Source organism: Callionymus lyra, chromosome 14 (assembly GCF_982586985.1).
Source record: "Callionymus lyra chromosome 14, fCalLyr1.hap1.1, whole genome shotgun sequence".
In the NCBI taxonomy this organism is placed as follows: Eukaryota; Metazoa; Chordata; class Actinopteri; order Syngnathiformes; family Callionymidae; genus Callionymus; species Callionymus lyra.
The window spans coordinates 2,043,322-2,065,717 of NC_141831.1; the positions used below are offsets into that span (position 1 = coordinate 2,043,322).

General features: G+C 43.2%; 2 protein-coding genes across 4 annotated transcripts; both read right to left on the reverse strand.

The window, feature by feature from the left end:
* Positions 1 to 56: 56 nt before the first annotated feature.
* Positions 57 to 4,498, reverse strand: tbl2 (transducin beta like 2). 2 transcript variants are annotated; one of them, XM_087807353.1, is made up of 7 exons: positions 4,320 to 4,498; positions 2,812 to 2,930; positions 2,566 to 2,750; positions 2,354 to 2,505; positions 1,172 to 1,298; positions 944 to 1,096; positions 57 to 880 (listed from the first exon to the last, which is right to left on the reverse strand). In XM_087807353.1, exons 1-7 carry the CDS (start codon positions 4,447 to 4,449, stop codon positions 421 to 423), a joined length of 1,326 nt encoding a protein of 441 aa, XP_087663479.1. In that variant the 5' UTR covers positions 4,450 to 4,498; the 3' UTR covers positions 57 to 420. The 2 variants fall into 2 exon arrangements, with proteins under 2 accessions (XP_087663479.1, XP_087663478.1); XM_087807352.1 differs by having other exon boundaries at positions 2,812 to 2,933.
* Positions 4,499 to 5,035: 537 nt separating this feature from the next.
* Positions 5,036 to 22,211, reverse strand: pom121 (POM121 transmembrane nucleoporin). Of its 2 annotated transcripts, XR_015713299.1 has the most exons (14): positions 21,679 to 22,211; positions 20,311 to 20,517; positions 17,042 to 17,203; positions 16,551 to 16,631; positions 16,316 to 16,487; positions 16,168 to 16,250; positions 16,025 to 16,104; positions 15,838 to 15,956; positions 15,115 to 15,214; positions 14,604 to 14,876; positions 11,480 to 13,270; positions 7,867 to 7,965; positions 5,605 to 6,023; positions 5,036 to 5,564 (listed from the first exon to the last, which is right to left on the reverse strand). XR_015713299.1 is itself a non-coding variant. In XM_087806666.1 (13 exons), the coding sequence occupies exons 1-13, from the start codon at positions 22,209 to 22,211 to the stop codon at positions 5,932 to 5,934; spliced, it is 3,792 nt and encodes a 1,263-aa protein (XP_087662792.1). In that variant the 3' UTR covers positions 5,036 to 5,931. The 2 variants fall into 2 exon arrangements, 1 of the variants encoding a protein (XP_087662792.1); XM_087806666.1 differs by having other exon boundaries at positions 5,036 to 6,023.
* Positions 22,212 to 22,396: the final 185 nt, after the last annotated feature.

Below are 22,396 nucleotides of genomic sequence, written 5' to 3' on the forward strand. Positions count from 1 at the left end.
TTAACGATTAGATTTAACGACTTTATTCTGGCGCAGATTAAATCAGACACACGTGGTTTAATTTTGATCTTTTTATGACTCGTTATACAATTAAAATTAAATCAAATTAAACGTGTTCTTGGAGATAAAAATCATAACAAACGACTTTAATGACATTTTGAAAACTGACCTGAGACTTTGTTCTGGTTGAGTTTAATAAAAATAACGCAGTTTATGGATCAAGTTTGCTGCTCATTCTTAAGCCAGAGAGACAGGAAGTGAAGATTTAAAAGTAAATTCATGAAAATAAAAAACATTGAATGAAAAGTTGAAATGTTTGTCAGTTAAACCTCCTGCAACAAAAACACTTGATGTTGCCTTTTATTCATTTGAATGAAACAGAAGAAAAAGTGAATAAAAAGAGTCTTTATTAAAGGAGTTTCATTTCCCGTTGGGCGCGAGGATCTTGTCGAGGGACGTCTGCGCCTCCAGGATCTGCTGCTGCAGCCTCTGCTTCACGCCCTCGTTCCTCGTCTTCCTCAGCATGTCCCGCATGTCCGTGATGGCGGCGCGGTACCCCGGGGCGTTGTGGAACACCCGGATGGCCTTGTCGCCGCTGCTGACCAGGAAGCGTCCGTTGACGTCGAAGCGAAGGTCCGTGATCTCCTCGCTGTGCACGCCGTCCATCTGCTCCTCCAGCGCGCCCGTGACGGCGCTGAACATGGCCACGCCGCAGCCGCTGCTGATGGCGACCGTGCGTCCGTCGGGCGACAGCGCCACCAGGCTGCCGTCGCAGGAGCTGCAGGGAACCGTCCTCAGCAGGTACGGGTCCTGCTGCTTCTTGTACTCCACGTCCGTGTTCCACAACTTCCACGTCCCGTCCCTGGAGACCGTCGCCATCCTGAGGGGGTCAAAGGTCACCGTTTATTTATCATCAAACGTCGACAGACTCTCGTCTCCTCACCTGTTGGAGTCGTTGGAGAAGGCGAAGGCGTGAACTCCGGCCTGGTGACCCTTCAGGTCGAAGGCTCGCGTCACCTCCTTGAACTCGCCCGTCTTGGAGAAGCAAACCTCCCAGACCTTCACGTCCGGCGTGAACCCGCAGGACGCCACGAACCTGCCGTGGAGACGTCGGTCGGTCGAATGGAAACGAGGTTCAAACTGAAGAACACGATGAACCCCCGACACTCACCGGCCGCACGGGGAGACGGCAGCGTAAGCGTTGGTCATCTGGTTGGTGTTGATGGAGGCCAGAAGTTCTCCCTTCAGGTCCCAGATGTGGATGCTGGTGTCGGTGGAGGCGCTCATGATGAACTTGCCTGAGGAACAAACGAGGATCAGGTTTCATTTGCCTTCAGGATAATAATGATAATAATAATGATAATAATAATGATAATAATGATAATGATAATAATGATAATAATAATAATAATAATAATGATAATAATAATAATGATAATAATAATAATAATAATGATAATAATGATAATAATAATAATAATAATAATGATAATAATGATAATAATAATAATAATAATAATAATGATAATAATGATAATAATAATAATAATAATAATAAGTCAAACGTGGCTCAAGGACGTTTATACGACGTCAGAATTCATTTGGTTTGTTATTTTTGTTATTTTCCCAAACGTCTGGAATGTTTTGTATGAATTATAAACATATCATATAATAAAATTAGGTAAATAAATTGTTAAAAGAGACTTTATATTAAAGTGAGCATTTAAAACTAAATATTTAAAATAATAACTAAATATGACGAACATGAAAACTAAACGGATTTGAAACGTTTAACAAATCTTACTTCTCTGAAGATCTTTAAAATTAATCGTTAAAAAAGAATTTACGTAAAAACACAAAAGTTTATGTTGATTCATCTGTAATTTTCTTGGTGATTAAAACGATCTTTAATTTGTTTATAATCCAGAAGTCAAGTGTAATTAATAAACCGATGACGACGACAACAAAAACATTATTGATGAAGATGATGATGATGATGATGAAGATGAAGATGAAGATGATGAAGATGAAGATGAAGATGATGAAGATGATGAGTAAATATAAAGTAATATTTAAATAGTTTACAAGAAAAATATATCGTGGAAATTAAAAGTCAGGAACAAAGAAATGTTCTCAATCTGGGACAAATAAAGACGTTTTTGTCACTTTACAGTGAAGAACATGGTCAGTAGAGGGCGCCATTGTACTGGAGTAATATCGAGTGAAGCCACATTTGCTCTGATCGTTCTTGTACTAGAGTGACCACTGAGGTGTGAGTGAGTTCGACACAGGTGTGTGCGTGTGTGTGTGTGTGTGTGTGTGTGTGTGTGTGTGTGCGTGTGCAGGTGCTCACCGGTCTCTGCGATGCAGATGTTGATGACGGGGTTCTTGTGTTTCTGAGGAAAGTCTTCAGGAGCCGCTTTGAACCCCATGGTTCCGTCGTCCTTCTTGTTCATCTTGAAGACCCTGATGGTGTCTGCGCTGGCGAGCCACGTGATGAAGGCCCTGCGGTCGGAGGTCGTGAGCGTGGCACCAACACGTACACACACACACACACACACACACCTGGAGTCCGGGCTGAAGCGGACCAGAGTGGCGTGATCCAGGTCCACGTTGGCTCGCAGACACTTGTGGTCCCGGTCCAGGAAGTCCTTGGTGCTCCAGATCCGGACGGTGCGGTCGTCGGCGCAGGACGCCAGGTACTTGCCATTGCTGCTGAAGTCCAGAGACGTGACGTTGCCGCTGTGGTTCTGCACAAACAAACGTGTTGACGAGGTTTCAAGGAGCGTCGCGACCTTGAGTGACCCCGACCTTGAGCGACCCGGCCAGCAGGGGGTGAGAGAAGGTGTGTTGAGAAGGTTTTTCTCTACGGTTGCGAAGCTTCTCCTGCTTCGGCTTCTTCGCTCCTGAAGCTTTTGCTGCAGCGTCGTCTGCTGCAAACACAACAAACACAACAAACACACGTCATGAGACGACATCTTTAGACTCTTTACCAACAATAACAATCACAATAATAATAACAACAATAACAACAATAATAATAACAATAACAACAATAATAATAACAATCACAATAATAATAACAACAATAATAATAATAATAACAACAATAACAACAATCACAATAATAATAACAATAACAACAATAATAATAATAATAATAATACATTTTATTCAGAGGAGCCAGAAAAGCATAAAAACACAAACATTATTGAAACACAATAATCTGGTGCAACAAACAGACTTAAACAAAAGAGATTTTAAACGATTAAATCAGTTCAAGAAAACAGTTTTTACTAATAATTTACTGTGTTTTCATCTTGTTTATTAAAATTAACCCAACTGTGACGTTTAAAAACCTAACAATAGTTACAACCAAATAGAAACGTAATGTTTTCATGCATGTTGTTGTTGTTGTTGTTGTTGTTGTTGTTGTTGTTGTTGTTGTTGTTGTTGTTGTTGTTGTTGTTGTTGTTGTCAAGAGAGTTGATACGTGTCACGATACAAGTGTATGTTTGTTCATTGAATTAAAAATATATAAAATCGTATTTTAAACAAACTTCATTTAAAACTAAAAAACTAGAGAAAACACAGTTCTATTAAATATCATTAATTGTCAGCAATGTTTAGTTTTAATTTAAAGCTTGAATGAACGGTTCTTAATAAAGTTTTTATTTGTATATTCAATGACAAAACTGCAGTAATTAGTATGTATGAATAGAACAAAAGGATCATTTAGTAAATATTTATTATGAGTAAATATGTTTTCTGTGCCTTTAAAGAAATACAGTTACACAGATAAACAGATCAATAAAGATTTGACGTAAACGTGACTTTAATGTCAACAAATGTTTTCTCAATAGAAACAAAGAAACAAAGCAGTGAATTATCATCGATTATCCGCTTTATTCTTGTTCATCGTCACCAGAGTTCAAAGTTCATCTTGAACACAGTAACTGATCGATATAATAATAAGAAAGTATTTTTTATTTATATAGTGCTTTTCCAGACCAGGGTCAAAAAGCTAATGTCGTAAGTGATCCATAGTTGGATCTAATCATGACGTAAGTGATCAATAGTTCGATCAAAGCGGTTTAATTCGCGTCCATGTGTGAATCATTTATAGGCGAACAGCGGTCAGTGAGCTGCGATCTCATTGGTCGTTCACCAAAGCCGCCTCTGATTGGTCGACAGCAGGTGAACGAGCCTGAAAAGTTTCTTTAACAGTTTTAATTAAAAATAAAACGTGCACGAGTCGTGCACGCGCTCGGCTTCGAATGACGTGTAAAACCCGCGACTTTGCGGCTCGTCAGTCTCACCGCTGGAGTCGCGCGTCTGTCCCGCCAGAACCTCCTCCTTCCGTCGAGACACCGTCGTCGTCACCAGCAGAACCAGCAGCACCAGCGCGCCCAGAACCAGCGTCAGCGCGACCACAGACGCGAACTCCATCTCCAGAGGTTCTGCTGCCACGTCTGTTGCGCCTTTGAGCAAGAAGGGACGCGCGTTCACGCGACACTTGCGGTGGCGCCCCCTGCAGGACGGGCGGGGAACGACAGACCAAGTACCTCTGATACGTCATGTGATGCTAGTTGAACGTACCGGTGACGTCATCGATGTTTTGACCCGGAAACACGACGATTTGTGTCTTAAATATTTATGAAGGATTTGTTTAGTTCATTATTATATTTGATTAGTTTCTTATTTTATTTTAAAACATTTAATAAAAAAAATATATAACGAGTTTTAATCACATAAACACACGTGACCATGTTCTAAAATTCAAACAGTTAATATTTGTCTTAATTATGCAAAAGTGCTTTAATCATGTAAATATATTTTATCATTTAAAGAAATTAAAAAGCTGAAACGTTTTAAAAAAAAGTTCTGATGTAGTTTTTATTAACCAAAGTTTTTTTTACTGTACCGAGTGAAGTGAAATAAGTTTAAAACTTTTGACACTACATTAAAAAACGAGTTTTTGTATTTAAGAGTTTTTAATAAAGTAAATGAAGTTTATTTATTGAAACGAAACACGTTTTTGAAACATTTCTTTTAATGACGTGAAAAAAGTTGAATTCAATGAGCTCAACAGGACAGCAGGGGGCGCCTTTTGACATTTTCCATCTCCTCCCTTCAAACGGCCTGTGGATCCAGATGGTCATAATCTCGTCCGAACTAAAGAGCGTCACAAACGTGATAGTTTATCTATTTATTATGGTATAAACAGTAGACAAAATTAAAACCTAAAAGGAACTCTGACCCGGTCCAGGTGCAGACGTGGGTCCAGTGCCGGGACAACAGAGGTATTTTGGCACGACTCAGACAAATCTTCGTGTGAACGTTCAGTCGCACATGAACCCTGACCCTGCCGACCGTCGTCATGGCGATGCTGCAGACGCTCCGGGGAATGTTTACAATCACACGAGTAAAAACGAGCTACGATGACGACTCAGCAGTTATTTACACGGTCAGCAGCCAATTAAAAAAATAATTTACGTCTTCTCACATGTACACGAGTGTGTACCTCATGTACACGTGTGTACCTCATGTACACGAGTGTGTACCTCATGTACACGAGTGTGTACCTCATGTACACGTGTGTACCTCATGTACACGAGTGTGTACCTCATGTACACGAGTGTGTACTCAGTCTCCAGCACGCGGGTCAGAACAGACCACGTAAAAAAATAAAGGTTTCTTAAGACCGACTGACGTCTGAACTGTCAGGAGAAAAAACAAAAAAGTACTTTGGATATGCTTTTGTTCAGGAACTCTATTCTCTCCTCAAGCGTCAGTCTTGAGATTCAGTCGCTGCTACATTCCTTCGCTGGTGGCGTCAGTGTGGGCTCCGCGGGCACGACCGGAGACAAGGACAGCCTGAGACCGACACGTCCCTACGCTCCAGAGTTTTAACTGCGGCGGAGAAACGCGTCACTTCTTCTTGTGCCTCCGAGCCTGAAGCCGCTGCCTGGTGCCGTGTTTGGTGCCGGTCCCGATGGAGAAGGAGGGCGTCCCAGCAGAACCTGCAGAACCATCAGGAACCATCAGGAACCCATGAAAACATCTGAGGAGCTTCAATCACTGTCTCTTCTTCATGACTTTTGTTCACGTCAAGAACAACCTGACAATACATTATATCGTGATGGTGTAGTACAAGTATTTATATGTGTAGTATTGTCCAGTACTTCACTCTGGTGTTGTGATAGTGTAGTAACAAGTATATATGTGTAGTATTGTCCAGTACTTGACTCTGGTGTTGTGATAGTGTAGTAACAAGTATATATGTGTAGTATTGTCCAGTACTTCACTCTGTTGTTGTGATAGTGTAGTAACAAGTATATATGTGTAGTATTGTCCAGTACTTGACTCTGGTGTTGTGATAGTGTAGTAACAAGTATATATGTGTAGTATTGTCCAGTACTTGACTCTGGTGTTGTGATAGTGTAGTAACAAGTATATATGTGTAGTATTGTCCAGTACTTGACTCTGGTGTTGTGATAGTGTAGTAACAAGTATTTATATGTAGTATTGTCCAGTACTTGACTCTGGTGTTGTGATAGTGTAGTAACAAGTATATATGTGTAGTATTGTCCAGTACTTGACTCTGGTGTTGTGATAGTGTAGTACAAGTATTTATATGTAGTATTGTCCAGTACTTCACTCTGTTGTTGTGATAGTGTAGTAACAAGTATTTATATGTAGTATTGTCCAGTACTTCACTCTGGTGTTGTGATAGTGTAGTAACAAGTATACATGTGTAGTATTGTCCAGTACTTGACTCTGGTGTTGTGATAGTGTAGTAACAAGTATATATGTGTAGTATTGTCCAGTACTTGACTCTGGTGTTGTGATAGTGTAGTAACAAGTATATAATTTGTAGTATTGTCCAGTACTTGACTCTGGTGTTGTGATAATGTAGTAACAAGTATATAGTGTGTAGTATTGTCCAGTACTTGACTCTGGTGTTGTGATAGTGTAGTAACAAGTATATATATGTGTAGTATTGTCCAGTACTTGACTCTGGTGTTGTGATAGTGTAGTAACAAGTATATAATTTGTAGTATTGTCCAGTACTTGACTCTGGTGTTGTGATAGTGTAGTAACAAGTATATAATGTGTAGTATTGTCCAGTACTTGACTCTGGTGTTGTGATAGTGTAGTAACAAGTATATAATGTGTAGTATTGTCCAGTACTTGACTCTGGTGTTGTGATAGTGTAGTAACAAGTATATAATGTGTAGTATTGTCCAGTACTTGACTCTGGTGTTGTGATAGTGTAGTAACAAGTATACATGTGTAGTATTGTCCAGTACTTGACTCTGGTGTTGTGATAGTGTAGTAACAAGTATATATGTGTAGTATTGTCCAGTACTTGACTCTGGTGTTGTGATAGTGTAGTAACAAGTATACATGTGTAGTATTGTCCAGTACTTGACTCTGGTGTTGTGATAGTGTAGTAACAAGTATATATGTGTAGTATTGTCCAGTACTTGACTCTGGTGTTGTGATAGTGTAGTAACAAGTATACATGTGTAGTATTGTCCAGTACTTGACTCTGGTGTTGTGATAGTGTAGTAACAAGTATATAGTGTGTAGTATTGTCCAGTACTTGACTCTGGTGTTGTGATAGTGTAGTAACAAGTATACATGTGTAGTATTGTCCAGTACTTGACTCTGGTGTTGTGATAGTGTAGTAACAAGTGTATATGTGTAGTATTGTCCAGTACTTGACTCTGGTGTTGTGATAGTGTAGTAACAAGTATATATGTGTAGTATTGTCCAGTCCTCAGTCATCATTCTTCCTTTAGCTGCGGAGGACGTAACGACTGCTGCCCTCTAGAGCCCGGGAGTTTAATAGCAACTCACCAAAGGGAGCAGGACTGAAGCCTTGAACCGGAGTACCCGGAGATCCAAATGGACTCGGAGCTGCAGCTGCATTGTGACCGAACGACGGAGTCGAGGCTCCTGAAAAAGAAAAGCAACAAGAATTTACAACTAAAGTGACAAGACTTTAAGAGGTTTATAATAATAATTATTGTTTATTCAAGGAGCTCCTGAGAGTGTTTTTAAAGTGAGGATCTGAACCTCAGACCATCTTAATGTTGACCTCAGTGCTTCACACCAGTGGGTTTATTAACACACACTAAACACTACAATATCTTTAAGATGATAAGATTATATTATATTAAGTTTGTCAAAAGTATCGATAACTCATCAATCATCAACTAGTATCAACTGTGGTGTCATTAAACATGAACTAGTATCAACTCTGGTGTCATTAAACATGAACTAGTATCAACTCTGGTGTCATTAAACATCAACTAGTATCAACTCTGGTGTCATTAAACATCAACTAGTATCAACTCTGGTGTCATTAAACATCAACTAGTATCAACTCTGGTGTCATTAAACATCAACTAGTATCAACTCTGGTGTCATTAAACATCAACTAGTATCAACTCTGGTGTCATTAAACATCAACTAGTATCAACTCTGGTGTCATTAAACATCAACTAGTATCAACTGTGGTGTCATTAAACATCAACTAGTATCAACTCTGGTGTCATTAAACATCAACTAGTATCAACTCTGGTGTCATTAAACATCAACTAGTATCAACTCTGGTGTCATTAAACATCAACTAGTATCAACTCTGGTGTCATTAAACATCAACTAGTATCAACTGTGGTGTCATTAAACATCAACTAGTATCAACTGTGGTGTCATTAAACATCAACTAGTATCAACTCTGGTGTCATTAAACATCAACTAGTATCAACTCTGGTGTCATTAAACATCAACTAGTATCAACTCTGGTGTCATTAAACATCAACTAGTATCAACTGTGGTGTCATTAAACATCAACTAGTATCAACTGTGGTGTCATTAAACATCAACTAGTATCAACTGTGGTGTCATTAAACATCAACTAGTATCAACTCTGGTGTCATTAAACATCAACTAGTATCAACTCTGGTGTCATTAAACATCAACTAGTATCAACTCTGGTGTCATTAAACATCAACTAGTATCAACTCTGGTGTCATTAAACATCAACTAGTATCAACTCTGGTGTCATTAAACATCAACTAGTATCAACTCTGGTGTCATCAATCATCAACTAGTATCAACTGTGGTGTCATTAAACATCAACTAGTATCAACTGTGGTGTCATTAAACATCAACTAGTATCAACTCTGGTGTCATTAAACATCAACTAGTATCAACTCTGGTGTCATTAAACATCAACTAGTATCAACTCTGGTGTCATTAAACATCAACTAGTATCAACTCTGGTGTCATTAAACATCAACTAGTATCAACTCTGGTGTCATTAAACATCAACTAGTATCAACTCTGGTGTCATCAATCATCAACTAGTATCAACTCTGGTGTCATTAAACATCAACTAGTATCAACTCTGGTGTCATCAATCATCAACTAGTATCAACTCTGGTGTCATTAAACATCAACTAGTATCAACTCTGGTGTCATTAAACATCAACTAGTATCAACTCTGGTGTCATCAATCATCAACTAGTATCAACTCTGGTGTCATTAAACATCAACTAGTATCAACTCTGGTGTCATTAAACATCAACTAGTATCAACTCTGGTGTCATTAAACATCAACTAGTATCAACTCTGGTGTCATTAAACATCAACTAGTATCAACTCTGGTGTCATTAAACATCAACTAGTATCAACTCTGGTGTCATTAAACATCAACTAGTATCAACTCTGGTGTCATTAAACATCAACTAGTATCAACTCTGGTGTCATTAAACATCAACTAGTATCAACTCTGGTGTCATTAAACATCAACTAGTATCAACTGTGGTGTCATTAAACATCAACTAGTATCAACTCTGGTGTCATTAAACATCAACTAGTATCAACTCTGGTGTCATTAAACATCAACTAGTATCAACTGTGGTGTCATTAAACATCAACTAGTATCAACTCTGGTGTCATTAAACATCAACTAGTATCAACTCTGGTGTCATTAAACATCAACTTGTATCAACTCTGGTGTCATTAAACATCAACTAGTATCAACTGTGGTGTCATTAAACATCAACTAGTATCAACTCTGGTGTCATCAATCATCAACTAGTATCAACTGTGGTGTCATTAAACATCAACTAGTATCAACTGTGGTGTCATTAAACATCAACTAGTATCAACTCTGGTGTCATTAAACATCAACTAGTATCAACTCTGGTGTCATTAAACATCAACTAGTATCAACTCTGGTGTCATTAAACATCAACTAGTATCAACTCTGGTGTCATTAAACATCAACTAGTATCAACTCTGGTGTCATCAATCATCAACTAGTATCAACTCTGGTGTCATTAAACATCAACTAGTATCAACTCTGGTGTCATCAATCATCAACTAGTATCAACTCTGGTGTCATTAAACATCAACTAGTATCAACTCTGGTGTCATTAAACATCAACTAGTATCAACTGTGGTGTCATTAAACATCAACTAGTATCAACTGTGGTGTCATTAAACATCAACTAGTATCAACTGTGGTGTCATTAAACATCAACTAGTATCAACTGTGGTGTCATTAAACATCAACTAGTATCAACTCTGGTGTCATTAAACATCAACTAGTATCAACTGTGGTGTCATTAAACATCAACTAGTATCAACTCTGGTGTCATTAAACATCAACTATTATCAACTCTGGTGTCATTAAACATCAACTAGTATCAACTGTGGTGTCATTAAACATCAACTAGTATCAACTCTGGTGTCATTAAACATCAACTAGTATCAACTCTGGTGTCATTAAACATCAACTAGTATCAACTCTGGTGTCATTAAACATCAACTTGTATCAACTCTGGTGTCATTAAACATCAACTAGTATCAACTCTGGTGTCATTAAACATCAACTAGTATCAACTCTGGTGTCATTAAACATCAACTAGTATCAACTCTGGTGTCATTAAACATCAACTAGTATCAACTCTGGTGTCATTAAACATCAACTAGTATCAACTCTGGTGTCATTAAACATCAACTAGTATCAACTCTGGTGTCATTAAACATCAACTAGTATCAACTCTGGTGTCATTAAACATCAACTAGTATCAACTCTGGTGTCATGTAGTGAATGTTCTTCAAGACGCAGTAACTTCTCATCATGACCATGTTTTAAACTTATTACTTTATAAAGTTGCTCTGAAATCTGGACGAACGAGAGGTTACGAGAGTCCATTATGACGTAATAATGACTTCAATACTCCTCCAGCTGTAATCACGCTTTGTTTATACAACAAGTCCCTTGAAGGTGGAGACGATATTTAGTTTAAGTTTAGGGTTTATGTTTATCCTTGCGTTTCTAAAAATGTTAAGGGTATAGAATATTAATAATATAATATACATCATATTATACTTAAATACTGCGTCTTCATGAGAAACATGATCATCGTTCACAGGAGTCGAGAGCGAATCTCACCAAACACAGGTTTGAAGCCTCCCATCTGCGGCGCCACGTTATTGACCACAGGAGACCCGAACTGAGGGACCGGCATGCTGGCGCTGAAGTTGAAGCCGCCGGACGGAGGCGGAGCCGCCGGCGCCGGTTGAGCAGGAGCGGCTCCTCCGAACGCGAAGCTTCCCGTGGAGGCGCTCTGAGTCTGCGGCGGCGCGGCGGCGGCGAAGCTGGGCGCCGTCGAGGGAGTCGTGCCGTTGCCGAACGCAAAGACGTTGGAGCTGCTGCCGAACGTCGGCTTGGAGGGCGTGCCGAAGCTCGGCGCCGCAGAGGCGGCGGGAGTTCCGAAGCTCGGCGCCGCAGAGGCGGCGGGAGTTCCGAAGTTAAAGGGGGCCGGAGCCGGGTTGGCGGCGGGCGTCGCCGACGCCCCGAAGGAGAACGGCGGCGGTGCGGCGGCGCTGAAGGTGGACTGAGAAGTCTTCCCGAAGGCGAAGGGTGATTGAGTGCTGGCCGGCGCAGGAGCGGCGGCGGTGGTCGTCGTGGCGGCGGCGTTGGACATTCCGAAAGCTCCGAACGACGCCGTGGTCGTGTTGGTGGACGTCTGGCCGAAGCCGAAGACGTTCTGAGTGGACGCCTGCGGCGGCTCCGTCTTCACGGCGCCGAAGGTGAAGGTGCTGTTGCTGCCGGCGGCTGTCGAGGCCGGGGCCGGCGCGGCGGCGGCGGCGGGAGCCGCGCTCGCCATCCCGAACCCTCCGAACGTCGTGGCGGTCTGGCCGGGGGCGCTCTGCCCGAAAGCGAAGGCGTTCTGAGCGGGGGGTTGCTGTTCTGGCTGTTTGACCCCGAAGCTGAAGGTGTTGTTGCTGGGGGCGGCGGCGGACGCCGGAGCGGCTGCAGGCGGCGCCGCGGCTCCGAACTGGAACGCTCCCGGAGCGGCGGGAGCTTTGGGAGGCTGAGAGGCTCCGAAGGCGAAGCCACCCGATGACGCGGGAGCAGCTGCAGGAGCAGAGGCGCCGAACTGGAATGTACTTCCTGTCGTTGGGGCTTCAGGTTTGGGTTGAGGCGCGGCGCCGAACGAGAAGGTGGCGTTGCTGGAGGTCGTGGTGGCGGCGGCGGCGGCGGTTACGCCGGACGCCCCGAACTTGAGGGACGCCCTCGCGGCCGGAGCCTCCATCTTGGGCTGCGACGCGCCGAACGAGAAGCCGCTGTTGCTCGCCGTGCTGACGGTGGTGGCCGGAGCCGCGGCGCCAAATTGAAAAGAGCTCCCTCCGGTGGGCGCCGGCGGTAAGACGGAGTTGGTGGTGGTCGGCGCGCCGAAGACGGACTTGAGCGCAGACGGGGCCGGCGGGCCGGCGGCGCTGGAGGGGGTGGTGGTGGTCATGGTGGGAAACAAGGAGGCGGTGCTGTTGCTCGTCGATAACCCGAACATCGAAGTAGAACCTGAAGAGACGGCCGGGGACGGGTTGGTGGCGCTGATGGACCCGAAGGCTGCAGGAGCCACAGAACTGGAGAAGATGGGTTTGATGCTCTGGATGGTTTTGGCGTCCGGCGTCGACGGACTCGCGGCGCTCGCGACGGCGAAGATGGGTTTGAAACCCGACGTGGGCAGAGACGCCGGAGCGGTCGTTTGGACCAGGCTGGGGAGCGAGGAGGTCCCGGTGCTGCTGGACCCGAGCGGACCCGGCACCGAGGCCCCGGCGGGCTTGGACAGCTGACTCAGCACCTGTGTGAAGGCCGAGGACTGCGAGGTCGGGAGCGTCGGCGCCGAGGAGACCTGCAGGTTCGAGCTGATGGGGTTTGAAGTGTTTATCGACGACACTGAGAAGAAGGAAAAAGAAAATTTAAATGTTGGAAAAATATAATTAATTAGAAGTAACTCATCAATATAAATGTATAAGTAAACATGTATTTATCATTCATTAGTTTCTTAATACACCATTAATCTCCTCAGAGCCAAACTATACGAGGTTCAGTCATGAGGGTAGAAATATTTCTTCTACATTAATGTATCAATGTATAAATAATAATCACTACATCAATTATTTTTGGCTTAATTTGTATTTTTTATTTTTATCAAAGTTATTTTAGGTTTTAATTTACAATTAACATGATCATATTTAAGGCATTTGTTCATGTTTGTGTTGCAATTAAACTTCCAGCCACTAGATGGCAGCAGTCGTTTGTCCTCCGCAGCTAAAGGAAGAATGATGACTGAGGACGAGAGGATACAGTGAGTCCAGCAGCTTTTAAAGCTGATGTTAAAGCTGACATATTTTGGTTTGAAAACAAATGAAAGCAGTTACGACTTCGTCAAGTACTGGACAACTACTACACATATATACTTGTTACTACACTATCACAACATCAGAGTCAAGTACTGGACAATACTACACATATATACTTGTTACTACACTATCACAACACCAGAGTCAAGTACTGGACAATACTACACATATATACTTGTTACTACACTATCACAACACCAGAGTCAAGTACTGGACAATATTACACATATATACTTGTTACTACACTATCACAACACCAGAGTCAAGTACTGGACAATACTACACATATATACTTGTTACTACACTATCACAACACCAGAGTCAAGTACTCAACAATACTACACATATATTCTTGTTACTACACTATCACAACACCAGAGTCAAGTACTGGACAATACTACACATATATACTTGTTACTACACTATCACAACACCAGAGTCAAGTACTGGACAATACTACACATATATACTTGTTACTACACTATCACAACACCAGAGTCAAGTACTGGACAATACTACACATATATACTTGTTACTACACTATCACAACACCAGAGTCAAGTACTGGACAATACTACACATATATACTTGTTACTACACTATCACAACACCAGAGTCAAGTACTGGACAATACTACACATATATACTTGTTACTACACTATCACAACACCAGAGTCAAGTACTGGACAATACTACACATATATACTTGTTACTACACTATCACAACATCAGAGTCAAGCACTGGACAATAATACACATGTTACTAAACTATCACTATATATCCTTGTATTGTGACATCAACGCATCAACACACTCTTGACGACACACACACTCTAGTAATTCATTGATTGATTGACAGATCTCACCTGTGCAGGTGAGCGCAGCAGAGGTGGAACTGGCTGAAGTGCTGCTCGTCATTTTCAGAGCCTCCAGGAGTGGATTGGGGGCAGCAGGGGGCGCTGTAGTGGCAACACTCTTGCTGGGACTGGGGTCCAGATTGATGACCGGGATGGTGGTCTTGGTGGACGTGGGCAGAGGAGCCGCCAAGAGGCTGCTGAGGGTGAGTGTGGACGCCGGCGCCGCCGCGGACGAGGAGGTCGTCGACCCCGGAGGCGGAGCAGACTTCTCCGGCTCTGGAACTACACGGTGAATCAACAGAGGGTCAGAGGTCAGCGTCACTTAATACGATCGATCCTGCGAGTTTCATTCTTATTTGCCTCCTCAGGCTGATTCACCTGCCGGCCCAGCTAGCCAGGGTGACCGGCTGCTAACACTTGTTCTTAGTGAACAGAAGCGACAAATAAATAAAAACACGTCTTAAACTGTGGAATATTAGCAAACACAGAACATCGACACCTTCTGCGTCCAGACACTCACCAGCCTCCTCCAGGATCTTCTGGATCTTGTTGAAGGCCGCCTTCTTCTCGTCGTCCAGGTCCTTGGCGGTGACCTTGTAGCCCAGCTCCAGCGGCGGCGGCTGAGAGGAGGAAACATCGTGGGAAAAAGATACGACTAGATTCTTCTACACCAGAAAGTAAAAAGTAGACATTTTCAGAAAGTAAGTAAGTCGTGGTTATTTTAAATGTTACTGTGTCAACCATGTTAAATATTGTGAAAGTATCTTGTGGGCAGAAATTAAAGTATTGTACACGAGGAACAACATGTTTTAAATACTTTTGGCAGTATCTAAAAAGGAAACTACGTAGAACGAGATGCAACAGTTGAAGAGGACGTGAATTAAATGTGTGTGAGTTTGAAATATGATTGATAATATATAAAGTAATGACACAATAAGAGAAATGATATAATAATAAAATAAATGCATAAATAGAGAAAATGTAACTTGTTTGCACAACAACGACATGTACGAGGATCTGTGTGTATTTTGTTCTGAAGGATTCATGGCAATCCTTGTTTTTGGTTTTAAATTCATTCTTTTATTATTTTTCTGTGGTTCCCCCAATGTTAAGAATTAAAGTTAAATTAAAAAAAGCAGCGAAACGACCGTTATTTTGTAACTGAACCTACAAAGATGTCGAGTTAAAACACGTTCATCACCGAAGAAAGATCTTTTATCTGAATTCAAAGAGTTGATGTTACCATGAAGATGGGGTCGTCCCTGTTGACGGAGACCAGTTGGATCTTTCGTTTCCTCTTCCCGCCGCTGCCCGTCGAGGGCGCCGAGGTCGAGACGGGCTCCGGGGTCGGCGTCACTTTGGCTGAGGCGGGAAGAGAAAACCATGACTTCAGATGTTACAGTTCCTTGACGACGAGGATCTAGACTCACAGATGGCAGGAGGCTTCTCCGTGGACATCTTCTCGCTTCTCGCCGTGGAGGACAAACTCGGGGACGGAAAGTTGTCTTCCCTGAGAAACCAGACATGTTTAAAATGAAACCGTCGGAGACTCGAGGCGGCAGCAGATCCTCACCTCGGTCTCTTGGCGACTCCTTCTGGTGTCTGACAGCGAGAGGATCCGGGGGTGGACATGGGGGAACTCGGTGCCGACGGTTTCTTTAAAGGCCAACAAACACGTCAATGAACGTTCGTTTCAATGAACACCTGATGAAGCGTCGTACGTGAAAGAAGCCTTTGGAGGAGCTGTAGGAGCTGAAGATGGCGTTCCTGGAGGTGCTGGCGGACGCTCGCAGGGCGTGGACTGCACTGACCGAGCTGATGGAGGACGTGCGAGACCTTTTCGTGATGGACTCCTCCGCCCCTAAAGTCGCTCCTCTTTTCAGGCTCCCGGGTCTTGAGACAGAGCAGAGGACATGTTTACCATCGTGCGACCTTTGACCTCAAGCGTGGACTCACTTGGGCACCAGATGAGACGGCGTTCCGTTGGGCAGCCGAGGCTCGAAGGCCGACTGAGCGCTTCCTCCGCTTTCATTCCGCCTGAAACGAGCGTCAGAATCATCGTTAAATCAGGTCGAATATTATATCAACAGGTACCGACTGGAGCTGCTTCTGGTCACGTGATCGTTTGTTCATCACATGCTTGGCTGATCCAGTAGCTCTGAGCTCTGTTGGTTTTGTCTGGAGACTCTTTTATACCATTTTATATTGAATTTAAAATGGAAGGAATTTAAAATGTATTCAGCAAATGTTTTTTGTATAAGAAAATCAAGTTCTGTGTATAAATATTCAAATATCTTTAATTAAATTATTTTACCTTCAACATACAAATGATTGAATTGTTTAATCCAGTATGTTTACGATCAATGGTTAAAACTTCCATCAAATCAATCACTTCATCAACACATGTCGTCGACGTTGATTCTGCACGAGTCAGACCTTCTACTTACGTTCTTCTGCGCTTCTGCTCCGCCATGAAACTTCTGTCTTCGCCTTCATCGTCGACTTCCACTTGACGCTTGCGACTTTCCTTCAGCACCTTCAGAACACTCTCTCTGGAGCAGGGATCCACCGGAGCACCAGGGAAGCCTGGGCTACTCAGTTGCTCGAAGCTACAGTAATAACAACATGTCGGAATAATTAACACCAGTAACATCCAAAATATCTGGGAGGGAGGGAGAGAGAGAGAAGAGAGGGAGGGAGAGAGAGGAAGAGAGGGAGAGAAAGTGAAAGAGAAAGAGAAGAAGTAGAGTGAAAGAGAAAGTGAGAGAGTAGAAGAGTGAAAGAGAATAAGTAGAGTGAAAGAGAAGAAGAGAAAGTGAAAGAGAAGAAGAGAAAGTGAAAGAGAAGAAGTAGAGTGAAAGAGAAAGTGAGAGAGTAGAAGAGTAGAAGAGTGAAAGAGAAGAAGAGAAAGTGAAAGAGAAGAAGAGAAAGTGAAAGAGAATAAGTAGAGTGAAAGAGAAGAAGAGAAAGTGAAAGAGAAGAAGAGTGAAAGAGAAGAGAAAGTGAAAGAGAAAGAGAGAAAGTGAAAGAGAAGAAGAGTGAAAGTGAAAGAGAAGAAGAGTGAAAGAGAATAAGTAGAGTGAAAGAGAAGAAGAGTGAAAGAGAATAAGTAGAGTGAAAGAGAAGAAGAGTGAAAGAGAAGAAGAGTGAAAGAGAAGAAGAGTGAAAGAGAAGAAGAGTGAAAGAGAAGAAGAGAGTGAAAGAGAAGAAGAGAAAGTGAAAGAGAAGAAGAGAGTGAAAGAGAAGAAGAGAAAGTGAAAGAGAAGAAGAGAAAGTGAAAGAGAAAGAGAAGAAGAGTGAAAGAGTGAAAGAGAAAGAGAAGAAGAGTGAAAGAGTGAAAGAGAAGAGAGAGATAGAAAGTGAAAGAGAGAAAGAGAAAGAGAGAAAAAGGGATAAACTTCATATCAGGACCAATTTAATTAATCGATTCAACTTCAATTCAGTATCTATTGATACCTTTAAATATCACAATATAAGTTTTCATAATAGTGTTTACAGTATTTATATATTTTTAATTTACAACTACCATAGAGAAATATACCGTGTTTTATGTGCAGCAGAGTTTAAACTCTTCTGTTCTTGAAGTGTAATAATAATAATAATAATAATAATATCGTAATAACATCGATCCTGTGTTTTATTAAAACATAAATCCTTCAGTCACGTGTTTACGTTTCACTACGACGTAGCAAAGTTCAAACACCTTAACCAGCAACTTGAAATCATTTTAATTGATATTTTAATGAAATTGATATTAAATCAATGTTTTTTTCATCACGACCGTTTGTCGGGAGCGTGTCGTCTGGATCGAACCGACACCTGATCCGTCTCCGAGTCTGGATCGAACCGACACCTGATCCGTCTCCGAGTCTGGATCGAACCGACACCTGATCCGTCTCCGAGTCTGGATCCAACCGACACCTGATCCGTCTCCGAGTCTGGATCGAACCGACACCTGATCCGTCTCCGAGTCTGGATCGAACCGACACCTGATCCGTCTCCGAGTCTGGATCGAACCGACACCTGATCCGTCTCCGAGTCTGGATCGAACCGACACCTGATCCGTCTCCGAGTCTGGATCGAACCGACACCTGATCCGTCTCCGAGTCTGGATCGAACCGACACCTGATCCGTCTCCGAGTCTGGATCGAACCGACACCTGATCCGTCTCCGAGTCTGGATCGAACCGACACCTGATCCGTCTCCGAGTCTGGATCGAACCGACACCTGATCCGTCTCCGAGTCTGGATCGAACCGACACCTGATCCGTCTCCGAGTCTGGATCCAACCGACACCTGATCCGTCTCCGAGTCTGGATCGAACCGACACCTGATCAGTCTCCGAGTCTGGATCGAACCGACACCTGATCCGTCTCCGAGTCTGGATCGAACCGACACCTGATCCGTCTCCGAGTCTGGATCGAACCGACACCCGATCCGTCTCCGAGTCTGGATCGAACCGACACCTGATCCGTCTCTGAGTCTGGATCGAACCGACACCTGATCCGTCTCCGAGTCTGGATCCAACCGACACCTGATCCGTCTCCGAGTCTGGATCGAACCGACACCTGATCCGTCTCCGAGTCTGGATCGAACCGACACCTGATCCGTCTCCGAGTCTGGATCCAACCGACACCTGATCCGTCTCCGAGTCTGGATCGAACCGACACCTGATCCGTCTCCGAGTCTGGATCGAACCCACACCTGATCCGTCTCCGAGTCTGGATCGAACCGACACCTGATCCGTCTCAGAGTCTGGATCGAACCGACACCGGATCCGTCTCCGAGTCTGGATCGAACCGACACCTGATCCGTCTCCGAGTCTGGATCGAACCGACACCGGATCCGTCTCCGAGTCTGGATCGAACCGACACCTGATCCGTCTCCGAGTCTGGATCGAACCGACACCGGATCCGTCTCCGAGTCTGGATCGAACCGACACCTGATCCGTCTCCGAGTCTGGATCGAACCGACACCTGATCCGTCTCCGAGTCTGGATCGAACCGACACCTGATCCGTCTCCGAGTCTGGATCGAACCGACACCTGATCCGTCTCCGAGTCTGGATCGAACAGACACCTGATCCGTCTCCGAGTCTGGATCGAACAGACACCTGATCCGTCTCCGAGTCTGGATCGAACAGACACCTGATCCGTCTCTGAGTCTGGATCGAACCGACACCTGATCCGTCTCCGAGTCTGGATCGAACCGACACCGGATCCGTCTCTGAGTCTGGATCGAACCGACACCTGATCCGTCTCTGAGTCTGGATCGAACCGACACCGGATCCGTCTCCGAGTCTGGATCGAACCGACACCTGATCCGTCTCTGAGTCTGGATCGAACCGACACCTGATCCGTCTCCGAGTCTGGATCGAACCCACACCTGATCCGTCTCCGAGTCTGGATCGAACCCACACCTGATCCGTCTCCGAGTCTGGATCGAACCGACACCGGATCCTAACATGTGATCCATGTGTCCCTTAGTTACCGTAGCAACGACATAAGGACTTTCTTTAAGTTGACTGTAAGTAGCGGCTTAGTATAGTAAACAACAACTAAGTGATTTAAGAGGATCTAGATTTGTATTTTAACAAGAAATACAAGTGAATATTTTTTAATGATAATTATTATTTTGTTTCTTCCAACATAAGCTTAACAATAAATAAATAGAATTCAAATAAAACATCTGAGTTTCTTCAAACTCTTGAACACAAACCTGGGAATCTTCTGTTCTGGTCGTGCGATCCTGACGGACACGTGGCCACGAGGACTCAGGGAGTTCCGAGGACTTAAGACACATTTCTTCTTGAAGTTGTCCCACTTGACGGGAGGCAGGACTCCCACGGCGGGGGTCCCGCACTGCTGGACCGGGTAGTGTCGCTGCGGAGCGATGGTGAACCTGCCCAGAGCTGCGGGGGTCTCCCTGCAACACAAGACCCTTTAGACGCCTTTGAAACATACCTGGTTTTCTGTCACTTATGCTGTTTTCTTTTATTCTGGACCGACAACCAATATATGTTGTGTTTTTTTATTTATTTTATTCTGGATCGACAACAAATATATGTTGTGTTTTTTTATTTATTTTATTCTGGATCGACAACAAATATATGTTGTGTTTTTTTATTTATTTTATTCTGGACCGACAACAAATATATGTTGTGTTTTTTTATTTATTTTATTCTGGATCGACAACAAATCTATGTTGTGTTTTTTTATTTATTTTATTCTGGACCAACAACAAATATATGTTGTGTTTTTTTATTTATTTTATTCTGGACCGACAACAAATATATGTTGTGTTTTTTTATTTATTTTATTCTGGACCGACAACAAATATATGTTGTGTTTTTTTATTTATTTTATTCTGGACCGACAACCAATATATGTTGTGTTTTTTTATTTATTTTATTCTGGACCGACAACAAATATATGTTGTGTTTTTTTATTTATTTTACTCTGGACCGACAAAAAATATATGTTGTGTTTTTTTATTTATTTTATTCTGGACCGACAACCAATATATGTTGTGTTTTTTTATTTATTTTATTCTGGACCGACAACAAATCTATGTTGTGTTTTTTTATTTATTTTATTCTGGACCGACAACAAATCTATGTTGTGTTTTTTTATTTATTTTACTCTGGACCGACAACAAATATATGTTGTGTTTCGACAGTATAAGTTTCTGATTGTGATACACAAAGTTAAAAAAAAACTAGTAAATTGCATCTTAAGTGGAGTTTATTCATTAATTAAAAGTTAAATATTGTGTTATATTGTGCAAGTGTTTCCAGCAGGAATGAGATTTTAATGTATCAAGTTATTCAAGTTTAATAAACTTGTGAGGATCCTTAGACTGATGATGGAGAGAATGAAGAATGAAAAGAAAATCAAAGTTTTCAGTAACGATATTATAAAAGTTATTAAGACAATATTATGTTATTCTTACTTTAATAAATAACTTTTCTTCATCTTTGATGGTCAGTAAACTAAAAAGCAATAACGTCAGTGTTGAGATGATTTAAACTAGTTTATCGAACTTTAACTCAACATTCAGACCAGGTTCAACTCGTGAGGTTCGTACCCCGCAAACGACAGCCTCCGGTTCGGTGTGACCACAGCATGGTTGGGTCTGGCCAGTCGCTCCCGCAGCACCTCCCGGGGGTTCCGCACCAGCCTCGGCCTCCCCTCGGCGGGACTCTCCGGCTTCCCGAGGTAGCTGCCCATGAGGAGGTCCCTGGGGCTGAAGAGCAGCGACTCGCTGGGCCACACGTCGCGGCTCCTGGCTCCGGCACCGGCGGGTCTGGGCTGAGCTCGCGGGTCCGGCTGAGCGGCTCCAGTCCTCCGCAGAGACACCGACGCGTCCGTCGCTCTGTGGCCGCGCAGCCACTGCCTCACGGCGGCCCCGACGCCGCGTCCAGACGCGAGGTTCAGGCCCAAACTGGCGGGAAGCGGAACCGCCTGCACCGCGGAGAACGCGACTATGACGACGAGCGTGACGTAGAGAAACGCGGGGACGTAAAAGAAAGCGAGGAGAAGCAGAACCAGAGCAGAAAAGAGCGCTAAAGATTTCAGTCTAGGTGTCATGGCGGCAGCGCGCCGCCGGAGGACTCTCATATCCCATCATGCAACGCTTCTGGGAACGCGACTTCTTCGCGGCCGTAGATTTACTGCAACAGCGCCACTTATCGGCGTGATAACACATTACACCCCAAACAAAACTTAAGGTTCGTTGAAATGTAGTTTAATACAGTTTCTTAACCATATAATGAACTTAAACCTGAATAAAATGTAACTTTGTC

Excerpts from the sequence above, each read along its gene's own strand:
- tbl2 (XM_087807352.1), bottom strand. The coding sequence starts at position 4,449 with ATGGAGTTCGCGTCTGTGGTCGCGCTGACGCTGGTTCTGGGCGCGCTG. Across the intron at positions 2,934-4,319 it reads ACAGACGCGCGACTCCAGCG|CAGACGACGCTGCAGCAAAA; the intron begins GTGAGACTGACG and ends TTGTGTTTGCAG. Across the intron at positions 1,097-1,171 it reads GCCGTCTCCCCGTGCGGCCG|GTTCGTGGCGTCCTGCGGGT; the intron begins GTGAGTGTCGGG and ends TCTCCACGGCAG.
- pom121 (XM_087806666.1), bottom strand. The coding sequence starts at position 22,211 with ATGAGAGTCCTCCGGCGGCGCGCTGCCGCCATGACACCTAGACTGAAA. Across the intron at positions 16,632-17,041 it reads GAGCAGAAGCGCAGAAGAAC|GCGGAATGAAAGCGGAGGAA; the intron begins GTAAGTAGAAGG and ends CGCTCGTTTCAG. Across the intron at positions 7,966-11,479 it reads AGGCTTCAAACCTGTGTTTG|GAGCCTCGACTCCGTCGTTC; the intron begins GTGAGATTCGCT and ends TTTCTTTTTCAG.